This window comes from Dicentrarchus labrax, unplaced genomic scaffold (genome assembly GCF_905237075.1).
Source record: "Dicentrarchus labrax unplaced genomic scaffold, dlabrax2021, whole genome shotgun sequence".
NCBI classification, from domain to species: domain Eukaryota; kingdom Metazoa; phylum Chordata; class Actinopteri; family Moronidae; genus Dicentrarchus; species Dicentrarchus labrax.
In genome coordinates this window covers 17,357,320-17,371,485 of record NW_026136720.1, presented here as the reverse complement: position 1 = coordinate 17,371,485, position 14,166 = coordinate 17,357,320, and the positions used below count along the sequence as shown (strand labels likewise).

Genomic DNA, 14,166 nt, shown 5'->3' with positions numbered 1-14,166 from the left:
CTCAGGTTTCAACACTCCATCATTTCCCAAGCAGTTAGGAAGGACATGAAGCAATATTTCCTCCCAATCAAACTAAAATCAAAACAACGGAACACGCTTTTCTTTTTTTTTCTTTTTTATTGCTGAAGCAAGAACAAACAATAACTCTAAACATTCAAACAAAGCAATCAAACACAATAATACTGAAAGACTCACAATACATTTTTTTTGCAGGGTTGAATTCATGTGCACTGCTGACTGACAAGAACACCGGGGTACAATCTAAAGTTAATTACAGGCATTGTTCAAACAGAGTGCATATAAACCTTTATCGCTGCTGCATAAATAAACTGCAAACTGCAAAGTTAGTGGCATGTAAACTGATGATAGATAAGCAAGACCACTACCTGCTTGTTAAATAGTTTTGCATTTGGTCACTGAATAGTTGTTACAGTGGATACTCACTCAACTCGATACTCAAGTATTCATAGACTTTGTTGGTGTGTACATAATGATGTGAAAAGCTAACAAACCCAGGTGTTGTTGACAGACACACTGAAACGTTTGCACACTGTGGCTTTTTTTACATCTGTGGTGCCACTGATATCATCACCTAGCCTGAGGTGGTGGACTTCTGGGTACCGCGTTATAATAAGGCACCCATTATAAGGGGTTTATAAATTTTGTAACTACCCACTGTATAACTTTGAGCTGCTGGTGGCACTACATGAAAAGTCATCAAAGTCAGTAGGCTTCATTGTCTGGGCACCATGAATGTCTGTACCGGATTTCATGGCAATGCATCCCATCGTTGTTGAGATATTTCAGTCTAGACCAAAGAGGTGGGCCAACAGGCTGACCGGCATTGCCAACGCTTGAGCCGCAACACTAGTAAGCCAAAACATGCTCTCATTAGTGACTTATTCATCATTGATAAAGTCATTAGTTAGTATTTATAAACCCTTTATAAAGAGAATGTGGTGCTGACTTATGAAATGACTCAATTATGTACAGGCTAATCACCCAACATCCAGCTCAGTGGCAGTATACTCTAATAATTCAAATACAAGCTGTGAGATGGACATTAAACAGCCTATGTTATCACATGGAGTTAAAATAGTGACTATCATCCCTAAAAGCAGTGAGAGTGTATGAGAATAAATCACAAATGCTTATTATTGAGTATAAGCTGTATCACAAAAGAACTTACATGCCAGTGTGGCCTGAAATCAATATAACATTTAAGCATCCAGACAGCCATCTGAAATTTGTAAAGACTAATCTCGATTAAACCGATGGATACTACACAATCCATTAGCTATTAAGCATTTAACATGTGGTACTTTGTCCTGAAAACCCTCACCAGGTCTGACATATTCTCGGATTTGGGGACGGTGCAAAAGTTAATCATAAAGATACTGCTGGAATCCTCCGATGTCGCTTTTCCTGGTCCCTTGTCTGTTCCTCATTCTGGTGTAGACTTTATGTGAAATATGGGTACGTTGAAGGGAAATTGATGCACATACAGTAGCAGAGCCTTGTGATTGGTCAGGTAAGGCTTGATTTAAATGGGGATGTCAGTGGTTAGGGTCTCACGCCTGCTAATAGAAAGACAGACAGACATTTGGGTTCTATTAGTCAAAGCATCCATCATTTAAAACTGCATAACTTATCAAAGTTTATTAGGTGTCAAACAAGATTAGTCTCAGGGCTGTTAATCAAAGCTTTAATGTCCATACTATTGTCTATTGTCAGTGTTTTATCAGAGCCACTTCTACTATTGCTGACATATACCCTGCAGTCAAAGCCAGGGCACTTCTCTGTGTGATTGAAAGCTGGAACTTTGTCATTTGCCCTTTACTTCATTCCTCAGCGGGCTATTTCAGATGAAGAAATGGGGAGGTTATGAACAAGGACCGCTATTTAGGGTCGAAGCTGACACTCGACAAACACTTTTCCATTCCTATTGTTCGCACTTTGGCTCAAGCCCTGGGGGGCTTGATGTCAGAAGAAATGTGGTGTTTAAACACGAAGAAGAAAAACAGCTTTACAGTGCTATCATCAATTAATGTTTAATGTCTGTTTTCATGATTGATGGACATGTAAACTGTCCCAACAGACTTTAGGGATACATGTTAGGTCTTTATTATCAGCACTGAGTGAATAAGCCTGGTGATCGGGCCCGATTTGCTGCTTAAACGGTGAGTAATCCTCCCCAGTAGTCAGTTGTAATGTGAAAATCAAGCAGCTGCACTCTGGTATGCCTAACAGCGCGCCGACACCCTGCCTGGCATTGGACAGCCTTGATGGCACTGGGTGAACAGTGCACTGCAAAGACACGACAGCCATCTCAGGAGTTTGGAAGGTTCTTTATACTGGGAAACAAGGTCAGGGTGAGATTTTTTTAAATATAGACCACAGTGCCACAGAGCTGAGCCCGTGCCCAAAGATCTCTAGCAGCAGATTTGATTTATAGTGTGCAGCTAGTCTGGCACAAAGGAAGGTTGGTGAGTTGTAGTGGCTGTGAGTCCACAGGGAGCTATAAATCAGTCATGGCCTGCCCCCCCCCCCCCCATCGTCCAGAAAATGTTTTGAAGGACAGACACACCTCATCTAAACTCTGCTTCCCCCAGGACTGATCAAGATAAACCCTGGTTTAACATGTTGTATGCGCACATTTACACCCAGTGGTGGAGGAAGTATTCAGGTCCTTGTAAATGTGGAAATACCTCTACGTAAAGATACTTGATTTCAACAAAAGTCATTTTGGGAATACGCTTATTTATATTTTCTGCTGATGTGAAGTAAAAGTATTAGCAGAAGAGTAACTGTGCATTATTACATTTGAGCACTATTTACAGTTACTTAAGAAACTTACCACCAAACTTGCTCTTGCCTCCAACTGCCACCTGTAGACATGAAGGATTAAGAAGAAGGGAAAAAACAAAGCAAAGGGGGAAGACAAAAAACAATTATCCACATATTTAGTATTTTCAAATTTCATCCGCTGGTAGTGTTGAAACAAACTAAGCTTATTCTGGGATTCTTTTTGTGGACCACAGGATAAATAGCCTTTACCACACTGAAGCTAATGGAGATCCTAATGAAAGAAATGACATAAAAAACGTTGTTTCCTCTGTGGTTATATTTAATACCAAGAGAGCTGGAGTGACAGACTAACACATGTTATTGTATTTACTGTTAGAAACTGTCACATGAAACAAATGCAGTAAAATCCTACACCAGAGATCTTTTCAAAGCACCCTTGCCCTTAAAAATACATCATACACACCATTTAAACATAACCACATGCAGTCAACCATAATATCCTTACTGTAATGCAACTACTATCTTGGCACAAAAAAGCTGTGCACAGCGCAGCCAAAACATCTTGTAACAATATATAGATCGCATTCATGGATGAAAGTAACACAGGTTTCAAATTAACAACCACGTCATAGCCAAGGAAAACTATTTATGATTTCAAAGCCAGTGTGGGAACTAATGATAGCATGTACATAATATATTACAGTATGTGTGTGAGAGGGGGGACCAAGGGGAAATTCACACCAATGGTAGCCATGTCCTTCATCACATCAATTTCAGTTTAGGCAACTCAAGGAGAGGTTTTAAATTTAAAATACATATTTTTTTAACAAAAGATAATTATTGTGTTCAGACTAATGAGTTAGGGCCTCTATGAAAATCATCAGGGTGGGGGAAGGGGGTTGACTTTATGTTTCACTTTACATAAAAGGAAGGGCCTCCCCAGTGTTTTCTTTGGCTCCTCCCTTTGACTAAGAGACAAACTTCCTCCCCTTAGTATTTAGAAAAAACTGTTGGAGCAATTAGTTGACCATTACAAACTAAGCGCATAAAGACCAACAAGATACCAGTTGGTTTATTGTTTTTAAATATGATAAGATTGATGTCATCTGCATATGGCCGAACATGCCTATTCTGACCTGTTGTGCGCACAAAAGTTTTTGATATAAATTAATTGAATTGTTTTACAAGAAAACTCACATGTAAAGAATGAAATATAATAAAATCTGCTCTTCCAAAGAATTTCGACTAACCTCCCTTCAGCAACAAGAATACATGACCTCCCCTTTTTCTCACCCCTCTAATAATTTTTATACAGTCCCTTACTGAAAAATCTTATTGTTATCAAATGTACCTTTTGAGTTGACTGAACTGAGAAACAAACAACCCCAACAGTGTTGCCAGATTGGACTGACAAAAGAGACCAATCAAAACCTTAGCTGTAATGAACTGAAATGACTTGATGGTCATCAGTTATTAGTCAATGTTTGCCTAGCTGAGTTGACTGAGCTCACTGCCCTGTCAGTCTCAATCACACTACTTAGATTAGTGAAGGGACAGATTTATTGGAAAATAGCCATAGTTTTTGTTAGCAGAAAATCACACAAGTTGTACAAAAAGTGTCTCAAAGTATCACAACCCACCCAAACTATTTTTACCTGCTCAATTAAAGAAAAAAGTAGCCCAAATGGGTGGAACCTGGCCAATCTGGCAACATTGACCCCAGTCATATGCGTGCAGAGACAGCATTAAAAAAAAGGTGTAAACATCACAAATATCAATCACTCTGTGCTGGTGGAACGTGCATTGAGTGTTGTTGTCACAGATCCACAAATTACCTCTTTCACCTGTCTATTTGGTAGACTGAATGAAACAAACAAACAGGACCATGTCACTGTAAAGCCTTTAAAACATTAACATCTCCCCTCCTTTACAGTCGAGGTTTGAGTATGTTTTACCTTGGCAGGTGCAGAGCTCTTCTTGGTTTCCCACATGCCACGCTTGTTACCGATGTCACCTGGTTTCACATCCTGTCACAAATAAGACAAACCATGACCCCATTAGAAATACTAAATACAACAGTGTTAGCATAATTTATTTGTTGATTATAATTTGTATTAATAATAAAATGTTTCATAGTAATTAAAACACACAAATAAATAGGTAAAAAGTACAATATTTGCCTCTGAAATATAGATAGAAAGAAGCATAGCATGAAAATATTCAAGAAAAGTACTGGTACTTATTATTAGTATATTAGTTCATTACTTGAGTTAGTGTAGTAAAAGTAACATGTACTTTAACTAATACAATCAGTAATACTCTTTTCTGTGAGTAATATATGTGATGGATGTAATGGGGAAGGGAAGAAATAAAAACATATTCATATTCTTATATATATATATATTTGGATTAATCTCAAATCTAAATAACATAATCTGAGAAGTTTCAAGAGGAAACTCAACATCTGAAATGCAATAAACATCCCCAGCTAGATACTTTGTAGGAAGTCACAAGCCAAAAAGGTTGGGAACCTCTGGTTTATCTTTAGCAATGTATTGTGTTTTAAACGCTTAACCTCTTTTAATGTCAAATCTTTCTTTGACTAGTAACTAGTAGCAAGTGGAGTAAAAAGTACAACATTTCAGTCTAAAATGCAGTGCAGTAGAAGTATAAATTGGAATCAATGTAAATACTTGATTTAAATAACTCTAAATGATATTAGTACAGTACTGGTGTATAGGTACTTAATTACTTTCCACCACTGCGATGCAATTATTTAGCTTCTGATCATTGGTGATAGTTACGGTGAAAAGTGTGCAAAATGCTACCTTTACCAGTTTGAGGAGTGGACAAAGAGCAGTAGGAAAAGTTTGAGTGAGGAAAGCTGAGAAACAAAAGGGAGGGTGCATAGGGAAAGAAAGGCAGAAGAGAATTAAACGACACAGTAAAAATACAAAAGTAAATACAGAACAGATACAGACACTCATTGAACTGCTGTACAGCTTCTTTCCATAAGAGGGAGGTGTTGAAGCATAAGTAAGGGTAAGGTTATAACCACTGCTCTGGCCAAGACGTCTGACACTAAAGATATCTCGCTCATAAATTTGACGTTAGAACAATGTCGCACCTTATCCAGCAATGCCACTGCATGCGGACACAGTATAATGTCTCCAGGAGACCTGGTAAGATTAGCAGCTGGTGTCCTACTTTAAGAAAAGGGCACAGTGTCTACCAAGTACCCGGTTACAAGTGACCTCACCCTACTTACTGGTGCCATATGATGATAAATGAAGGAAATTAATCATTCAACATCTGCTCACTTGTTGTTTGTTGTTGTCAGTGTAGTGAAATATGATAATAACGTCTCTGTGTGTGACAAATGTGAAGGGACATGGCAATTTACCCTTGCCCGAAGGAGACTTTAAATATGGAGTCACAGTGAGACTGAAATGTAACTGTTTAAAACTACTGTATGGATAATGGGCTGTAACATAATCTAGAAATACCTACAGAGGCCACAGTGATTGATGTATAGAGCGGTGTAGAAACGGCTGTGCGAGGAGGTACATTGGCATTCAGCCACTTGACACTGCTGCTCTGTGCTTTGTGGTTCAACTGTTGTTAATATTCTTCTTCCATCCAATGACTTCCCACAGGTTTAGGCTTAAATACATGTATTAAAAAAAACGTTTCATATTGTGTAAAGAATAATACACAGAGGGTTCTTGGGGGCTTTGGTAGCTGGTGTTGTTAAGTAAACTGTCCATGTGGTGTCACTAGACTCCAGACAGCAACTTGGTCCAGTCTAGGATACAAAGGGAGAAGCCAACAAAAGACTGGCATGCTGATGCGCAAATGAGCACATTAGCGTGTACAGGATATCAAGGGATTACTCTACTGAAGTAACACTGGTGTCTAATTTACAATAGTGTGTGCGTGTGATCAAGTCAGGGGTTTATCAGACCTTACCGCTGGCTTTGCTGTTGCTGGTGATGCTGCTGCTGGTGCAGGTGCTGGTGCCTCTGTCTTCTCTGGGTCTGCAGGCTTTGCCATCCAACTGTTGACACGTCCAGCCACGCCTCCTTTGATACCAGCCACATCCTGGGGAAAGAGACACTCAATCACATGTCAGTAAATCTCTCTACCCCCCCCCCCTTCTCTGTTTCTCTCACCTTGTTGGCAGGAGCTGGACTCTCAGAGGAGCTGCCGACGTTGCCCTTTTCCCACATGCTCTTGATGCTGCGAGTTCCTCCTGTAGGAATATCTGCCATCGGAGACTTTGGGGATTTGACTTCTTTGTTTCCCTGAAATAGAGGATGGATTTAACTGCTTTTATATGGTTAAAAACAGCACTACATTGACTGAGGATCTGTAGTAGTTTAATGAGTATTTCCATTTTATTATGTTTTATTATATTTATGATCCCTTACCCTTTTGTTCTTCTACTTCTGCACCACTTCATTATAGGCAGATATTGACGTTTTATTTATTTATTTATAACATATATTTGACAGCTATAGTTGCTAATTACATTGCAGATTAAGATTTTACATTTAAATGCAAATGCACTGTGAAGACCAGTGGTTTACAACCTTTTTGGCTTGCAATCCCTTACAAAGATGCTCCTTCTTGAGAATGTATCAGTAGGTGTTCAAGACACAAAGAGGTTAGAATATTCAATATCTAACAAAAAAAAAAGAAAAAAATTCATTCCTATATCTAAAAAAATCTTCCACAGGTTTATCTCAAAACTAACTTAGCCTTTACCAGCTGCAACACACTGATGTATTAACAGTCTAATAATGTAATAAATATATTTTAGCTACAGGGACCTTTTTTTCTGCAAAATATGCACTTTTACTTTACTACTTGCTGATACTGTGCTTTTACTTAAATAGACGTTTGAATGCAGGACTTTGACATGTAATGGAGTATTTTAACATTGTTTTGCTGGTACTTTTACTTAAAGCTCCTACAAGGAACTGAAGAGATGGTAGGGTTTCTAGCGCCTTGTTTCATTGATTTCAAGGGGAATGTGACCAAATCTGAGAATGTCTTTATAGAAATAGCCAATGTTCTCAGTAATGGTCTTGTTTGTTTATAGGTCATATAGGTATAACCAGTTAAAAACTCCTCTTTATAATACAATTAAGTAAAGAATTTGAGTACTTCTTCCACCACTGCTAAGGATGGTGAATAACGCTGTCGAGTCTCACCTGGAGGGCAGAAGTGTACTGGTCTAGTCTGTTTCCAATCCTGGAGACAATTGGAGTGTGAGACACTCTGGCTGCAGTGCTGTGTGGATGAACAACACATTAGACATAAGTATAGCTCACCTATGTAAAAAAAGGTGTCTTGGTTTATTATTTTATTCAGATTTTACTGTAAAAATACCTTTTATGTCTCACCTTTTCTGGGCTGATTTGCTCAAGAATTCTGCCTTCTCCCCGATCTGTATAAAACAGCATAGTTATAAACCAGTCAGCCACTGACATGAAATAAAGGCACAAATAAATTTGGTTAGGTCAAGCTATCCTGGCTTCCTTCTCTCCAAGACCACCTCGCTGACAGACAGACTAGTCTGTCCCTGGGGAGCTCTGTCTGTACTTAGACACTGTGTTGGCTGCTTCCTGAGTGACTGAACTGTAGAGTCTGGCAGTATACACATACACACAGCTCTCTCACACACACACACACACACACACACACACACACACACACACACACACACACACACACACACACACACACACACACACACACACACACACACACACACACACACTGAGTACTGCTGTTCGAGATGAATTATACCTCCCATGTACGCACACAATTCTCAACATTCCTCCAAAAATACTCCAGCAAGAACATTGCCCAGTCATGGTCTTGGTCGACAACAGACTGCCAACAGCACAGTCGCCAGCTCATATCAAATGACAATATATGGGTAATATCAGAAGAATTAAAAACAGAAACTAGCAAAACAACCAACCACATTAGGCCACAAAACATGTTTGACCATAGAGGGAAAATGAGAATAACAATGTCTCAAAACTGGAAATAACAAATAAAAGCACATCTGTTGTTGCAATGGAATAAATTACCTTTAAATGCTATCAAACTGGTGGCATGTCAGTGCTTTATGGAATGGCTGGAGATTTGGGAAATACACTTTCTATGTGACAGTTAGATGAGAAGATCGATACCACTCTCATGTTTGTCTGTTAAATATGCTGATTCGCGTTGTTTAGCATAACATTACAAGATTGTAGACCACCTCCCAGCGCCTCTAAAGATCACTGATTAACACGTCATATCTCATTTTAGTCCATACCAAAGCCAAAGTATAGTAGCAAACATTGGCTGTTTTAAGGTGGTTACGTTCTGAAGTATATGGTGCAGCGACTTTCTTGAGTCTACGCTGGTTTCCTGGAAACCTGACAACAAGACTCATAGAGCATTAGAGGTTCTGGTAGGTGGATCTTTTAACCTTTGGAAACAAGAAAGAGCCATTGACCTTCTTGAATTAGTGTATTTCCCAAAAAGTTAAATTATTACACTTACAAATAGTTAATTGTGCTTTACAAACATCTGGAAAGCCCAACATGTGTCTCGTAGAAGTAGGTTGTGTGGCTCCCTGTGCTTTATCTAAATAGCAGTCCTGTCTACTACAGGAACTAGTTGTTCCAATCAACCTACTGACAGTTGGCTGTGGATTATCCAAAGTTACTGGGACACTTCTTTTAGGATATTGAATGAGCACCGTGATAAATCCATTTTGTATTTGGGTGCAAATATCAAACCTGGAAAAATAAAACCCAAATGGTCTATACGGCTACACACAAACCTCTAGACCAACTGAACCTTTGCTCCAAAACTCACCTTTGAGGAGCCTTTGGGACTGACAGCAAAGACAGGTTTTGTAGACTCTTCCTCCTTCTGTTTCTTCTTCTCTGCAGCCTCTGCCCTCCTCTTCTCTATCTCCTCCCTCATCCTCTTCCTCTCCTCCTGTTACAAACACGCAATTTGCTGTCACACAATTTGCTTCTCTCTTATCCACGATAAATGTCACATAACCAAATCAAAACAAAGTAAATTATGCTTTATACATTACATTTCTTATAATAATATAATATAATGGTATAGTAATTCCTGAATGTAAATCCATCCTCACCTGTTCTCTGGCTTTCTTTTCCTCCAGCTCCTGTTTCTTCTGCCTCTCCTCCTCCTCCATGATCTTCCTCCTCTCCTCTCTCTTCCTCTTCAGCTCCTCCAGCTCAGCCTCTGCGTCCTGCTGCTTCTGCTTCATCTTCTCAAACTCCTCGCTTTCTGCATCGTTTCGTCGGCGCTTCAGCTCCTGCAGTTTACGCTCAGCCTCCAGTCGCTCTTTGTCTTCTGTCTTGGTGGAGGGAGCATTGTCCCTGCTCACAAACACACAGTTATTTAATGAATACACATACAAACACACCTTCCTCAAATCAACTGCTGTTAAAAATGAGTTGACAATGATCATCATGAGAGCAGAGAGTGTTGGTTTCTAGAAGTGAGGATGCATTTTAGTAATTAAGACTTATTCTAGTCTTAAAGTGTATAAAAATACGAAGAGTTTACAACATGATAGCAGCTGTGTGAGACTGACTGTACTGGTACTTTGAGCTAAATGCTAACCTGCACAAAATGTTTGCCAGATATAAACTTTACCATGTTCATCTTCCTAGCTTAGCATATTAGCATGCTAACATTTGGTAATTAGCCATTAACTCAAAGTACAGCTGAGGCTGATGGGAGTGTAATTTGTCCTGTAGGTTTTTGGTCATAAATCGAAGTATTGGACAAACTAAAATCTTGACGCTGAAGGTGGTGCTAGAGGTAAAGTCAAGGGATCACCAAAGTTAATGGGATTAATCCTCCAGTGACTATGAATGCCCAAATGTACAACATTTCATGACATCCATCCAATAATGGTTGAGATATTCCAGTCTGGGCCAAAGTGGTGGACCAACAAGTATGAGTATGGACAAAGATGAAAAAGAGAGTAATGTTTGAAGATGCATGTTTAAAACTTTAAAGGTCCAGTGTGTAACATTTAGGAGGATCTGTTGGCAGAAATGGAATATAATATTCAAATGTATTTTTTCATTTGTCTATAATCACCTGAAGATAAGAATTAGGCCTGTTGTGTTTTAATCTTAGAATGAGCCATTATATCTACAGACACTGTGGGTCGCCTTCCATGGACAGTAGCCCGGAACGGACAAACCAAATACTGGCTCAAGAAAGGAATTTGTGTTTTGACCACGGTAGTTTCTCCTACCCTCTTTACAGCCCGTTCTCATTCCGAGGTTTTCAAATACAAACATGAGTGGTGTTCAGTTAGTTGCAATCTGAAACTTCACCACTAGATGTCACTAAATACTACACACTGGTCCTTTGTTCATATTGGAATAAGAGATCTGTCCAACTTTACCTTGATGTCTTCTCTGTTTTCTTAAGTCTGTTCTCAATGAGAGCTCCGTTCTGTTTGGCTGGTTCATTCTTTCAAAGAGGAACAAAAGTCATACATTAAAACACTGTTCTAACTATATCTTGCATATTAGAGAAGGATTCATTATTAAATGACAATCATGTTTTACCTTTTCCTTAAAACCAAATCTCTTCGGCTTCTCTTCCTTTACACAGAAGACAGAAATGGAGGAAAAATAATAAGAAACAGGAGGCTCAGTGGAAACATATAATGTCAAAAAAAGCCACAAAAAAGCCATCAAACACTGTTGCAATCCAAGGCCTGGTAGTGAATGCAACACAGATAAACTGAAGTCACTGTGACATCCACAACACCAGCACCCTCTTGTATCCATGTGGCAACAAAACACTGGGACTTCACAGTGATCTGTGACCACACCAACAGTAAATGACAGCAAAGTGAGAACAAAGCCTGGATAAATCAAAAGTGGCCGTCCACTGCCACTTAATCTAAGGATTAAGGACTCATGTTAGTACATTACATGTCTGTATTCTTACTTTACAGATGGGGATGTTAATACCAGGCTTCATTTGAGGTTTCTGAAGTGGCTGTTGGAGAAAACAGCAATAAATTACATCAATACCTCCTCTTTCTTCTTCTTCTCTTCCATCTCTCTCTTTTTGCGCTTATCCTCTTCCTCTTTTTTCTTTTTCTCTTCAGCCTCCTTTTTCCGCTTTTCCTCCTCTTCTTTCTTCTTTTCTTCCAACTCCTTTTTCCGTCTCTCTTCCTCTTCTTTCTTCTTCTTCTCCTCCAGCTCTTTCTTCTTCTGCTTCTCTTCCTCCTCCTTTTTCTTCTTCCCTTCCATCTCTTCCTTCTTCTTCTTTTCCTCCAACTCCTTTTTTAGTTTTTCTTCTTCTTTCTTCTGTCTCTCTTCCATCTCCTTTTTCTGTTTTTCCTCTTCCTCTTTTCTCAGACTCTCTTCTGCTTTCTTTTGTTGTTTTTCCTCCTCTTCCCTTTTCTTTCTTTCCTCCTCCTCCTCCTTTAGCTTCCTTTCTTCTTCCTCTTTCTTGCGCTTTTCCTCCATTTCCCTTTTTTGCTTTTCCTCCTCTTCTATCCTCAGCTTTTCTTCCATTTCTTTTTTCTGTCTTTCCTCTTCTTCTTTCCTCTTCCTTTCTTCTTCCTCCTTGTCAACATCAGGGGAAGCTTCCTCTTCAGCATCTTTCTTTCCTGAATCGGGCTGCTCGACCTCTACTTCTGTTGCTGCAGCCTTCTCCTCAGTCTCCTCCTATAAAATAAGTAACATTTGTTTTGTGTTAATTTATATACGTTTTTTAATGCAATTAAATCAAATCAAAAATCTATAATAAGACATTTGTTGTTTTTGATTCCTCAACAGATTCCTGTCAAGAGAAAAAACACAAAACAGATATGACATCTTTCACTTTACCTTCTCATCTTCCTTCTTGTCTTCTTCCTCTTTGCTCCAGGAGTTTGTATCAGTGCCTGCCACCTCGCCTGGAGCTGGTTTCTCCTCCTCTTCCTCTGTATTTTGCTGTCTGCTGCTGCTTATGGAGGACTCCTCAAGTGTGCCATCTGTGCCATTGGTGTCAGTGATGGTGGGGTCAAACTCCTTCTGCCTCTCCATGGCTTCCTTCATTCTCTTCTGCCTGCGCTCCTCCCTTTTGGCCAGGCGCTCCAGCAAAACCTGGTCATCATCTGCACCTTCGGCACTGGTTGTGATGGAGGTTTCCATCACACTGTAAGCACATAAAATACAAGTTGAAGCTCCAAATTTCCATTGCAATTAAATATTTTTTCCAAACTGCTTTATATTATATTATATTATAATTTATTTATTTATAATTATTTCTCCAACTGTCTTCACTGTTGTCTATGATGCCATTCATTTGTGCAGGCGTAAGGAGAAGAAAGTACAGATATTATTGTGAAAACTGAGGAGGTAAAAGTAAAAAGTAAATACATACTTGAGTACAGATGTCTGAAAAAAGAGTACAATAACAAAGTATTTGGACTTTGTTACTTCCCACTTCTGTAAGTGGCTAAATAACTGTGCTAATCTAACTGCAGCAGATATGTTGAAATTGCAGTTTCATGGTCAATAGAGCAAAATTAGCAAAGTATCGATGGCATGTATAACTGTATGATAGCACTGTTTACTTTTAATGGCTGCAGTCAACAGTCAATAGCTACACTAAACCTTTAAACTGTAGATCCTGCAGACAACAGGCTGTTGGTCCTGAACATAACTGGGGATAAACAAGTACTGAGAGCAGCATTCTGTAAATCCACCCAGCTTACTGGTAGGAAAATCCACTTCCATCCTCTCTACTGTCCAACAAATGACAACTCTTCTTTTTCTACTTTGGTCTACAGCTGTTTATGGTGCAGCTTTAACTCGCTTATAGAAAGAACAACTGTTTTATGAATACTACCTCCTTGTTTTCCTGGTTTGTCCCACTACACTCTAAAGACAATGAAAAGTTATCACTATCAACTTATTTCGTCAAGGGGCGTGTCTGTGCATCTCCCTCCTTTGTAGCTCGATAATAGCAGGACTCTGTTACAACTCAGGAATCAAACAAAACAAAACTTTATCAGGGATTTGGGTGAAACTGGATCATATTTTATGAAGAAACTATTGCTAACTGCAAAGACAGACAGAGGACAGTTTGACGACAGCGGTACCATAATTTCATCAGAAGTTGTCATAACTCAAAAGTTGAGTTATATATTTTTGTTGAGCCAAAACAATTGAAAGGTCAGCAAAGCCTGACAATAGAGGCTGCGGAAGACAACATAGCACTGAAAAACATGCCAGTGGAGGACACTATAGGCTACTGGTTGGAACGGAGGAGTCATGCTGGACCCCCGTT

At 39.2% G+C, this 14,166-nt stretch overlaps 1 protein-coding gene across 4 annotated transcripts in view; it reads right to left on the bottom strand.

Moving 5' to 3' along the window:
• Positions 1 to 97: 97 nt before the first annotated feature.
• The window catches only part of cald1b (caldesmon 1b), a 28,030-nt gene continuing 13,961 nt past the window's right edge, over positions 98 to 14,166 (bottom strand). The window contains exons 4-17 of one of the 4 annotated variants that reach the window (XM_051381648.1): positions 12,720 to 13,029; positions 11,916 to 12,557; positions 11,442 to 11,477; positions 11,276 to 11,343; positions 9,983 to 10,229; positions 9,691 to 9,816; positions 8,217 to 8,260; positions 8,025 to 8,103; positions 6,981 to 7,112; positions 6,778 to 6,909; positions 4,764 to 4,835; positions 4,644 to 4,668; positions 2,858 to 2,888; positions 98 to 1,580 (exon numbers count right to left, since the gene is read on the bottom strand). In XM_051381648.1, coding sequence (XP_051237608.1) covers positions 4,657 to 4,668; positions 4,764 to 4,835; positions 6,778 to 6,909; positions 6,981 to 7,112; positions 8,025 to 8,103; positions 8,217 to 8,260; positions 9,691 to 9,816; positions 9,983 to 10,229; positions 11,276 to 11,343; positions 11,442 to 11,477; positions 11,916 to 12,557; positions 12,720 to 13,029 — 1,900 coding nt within the window. In that variant the 3' untranslated portion in view covers positions 98 to 1,580; positions 2,858 to 2,888; positions 4,644 to 4,656. The remainder of the gene's footprint in view (positions 1,581 to 2,857; positions 2,889 to 4,643; positions 4,669 to 4,763; positions 4,836 to 6,777; positions 6,910 to 6,980; positions 7,113 to 8,024; positions 8,104 to 8,216; positions 8,261 to 9,690; positions 9,817 to 9,982; positions 10,230 to 11,275; positions 11,344 to 11,441; positions 11,478 to 11,915; positions 12,558 to 12,719; positions 13,030 to 14,166) is intronic. The other 3 variants (XM_051381649.1, XM_051381646.1, XM_051381647.1) reach the window with 3 other exon arrangements.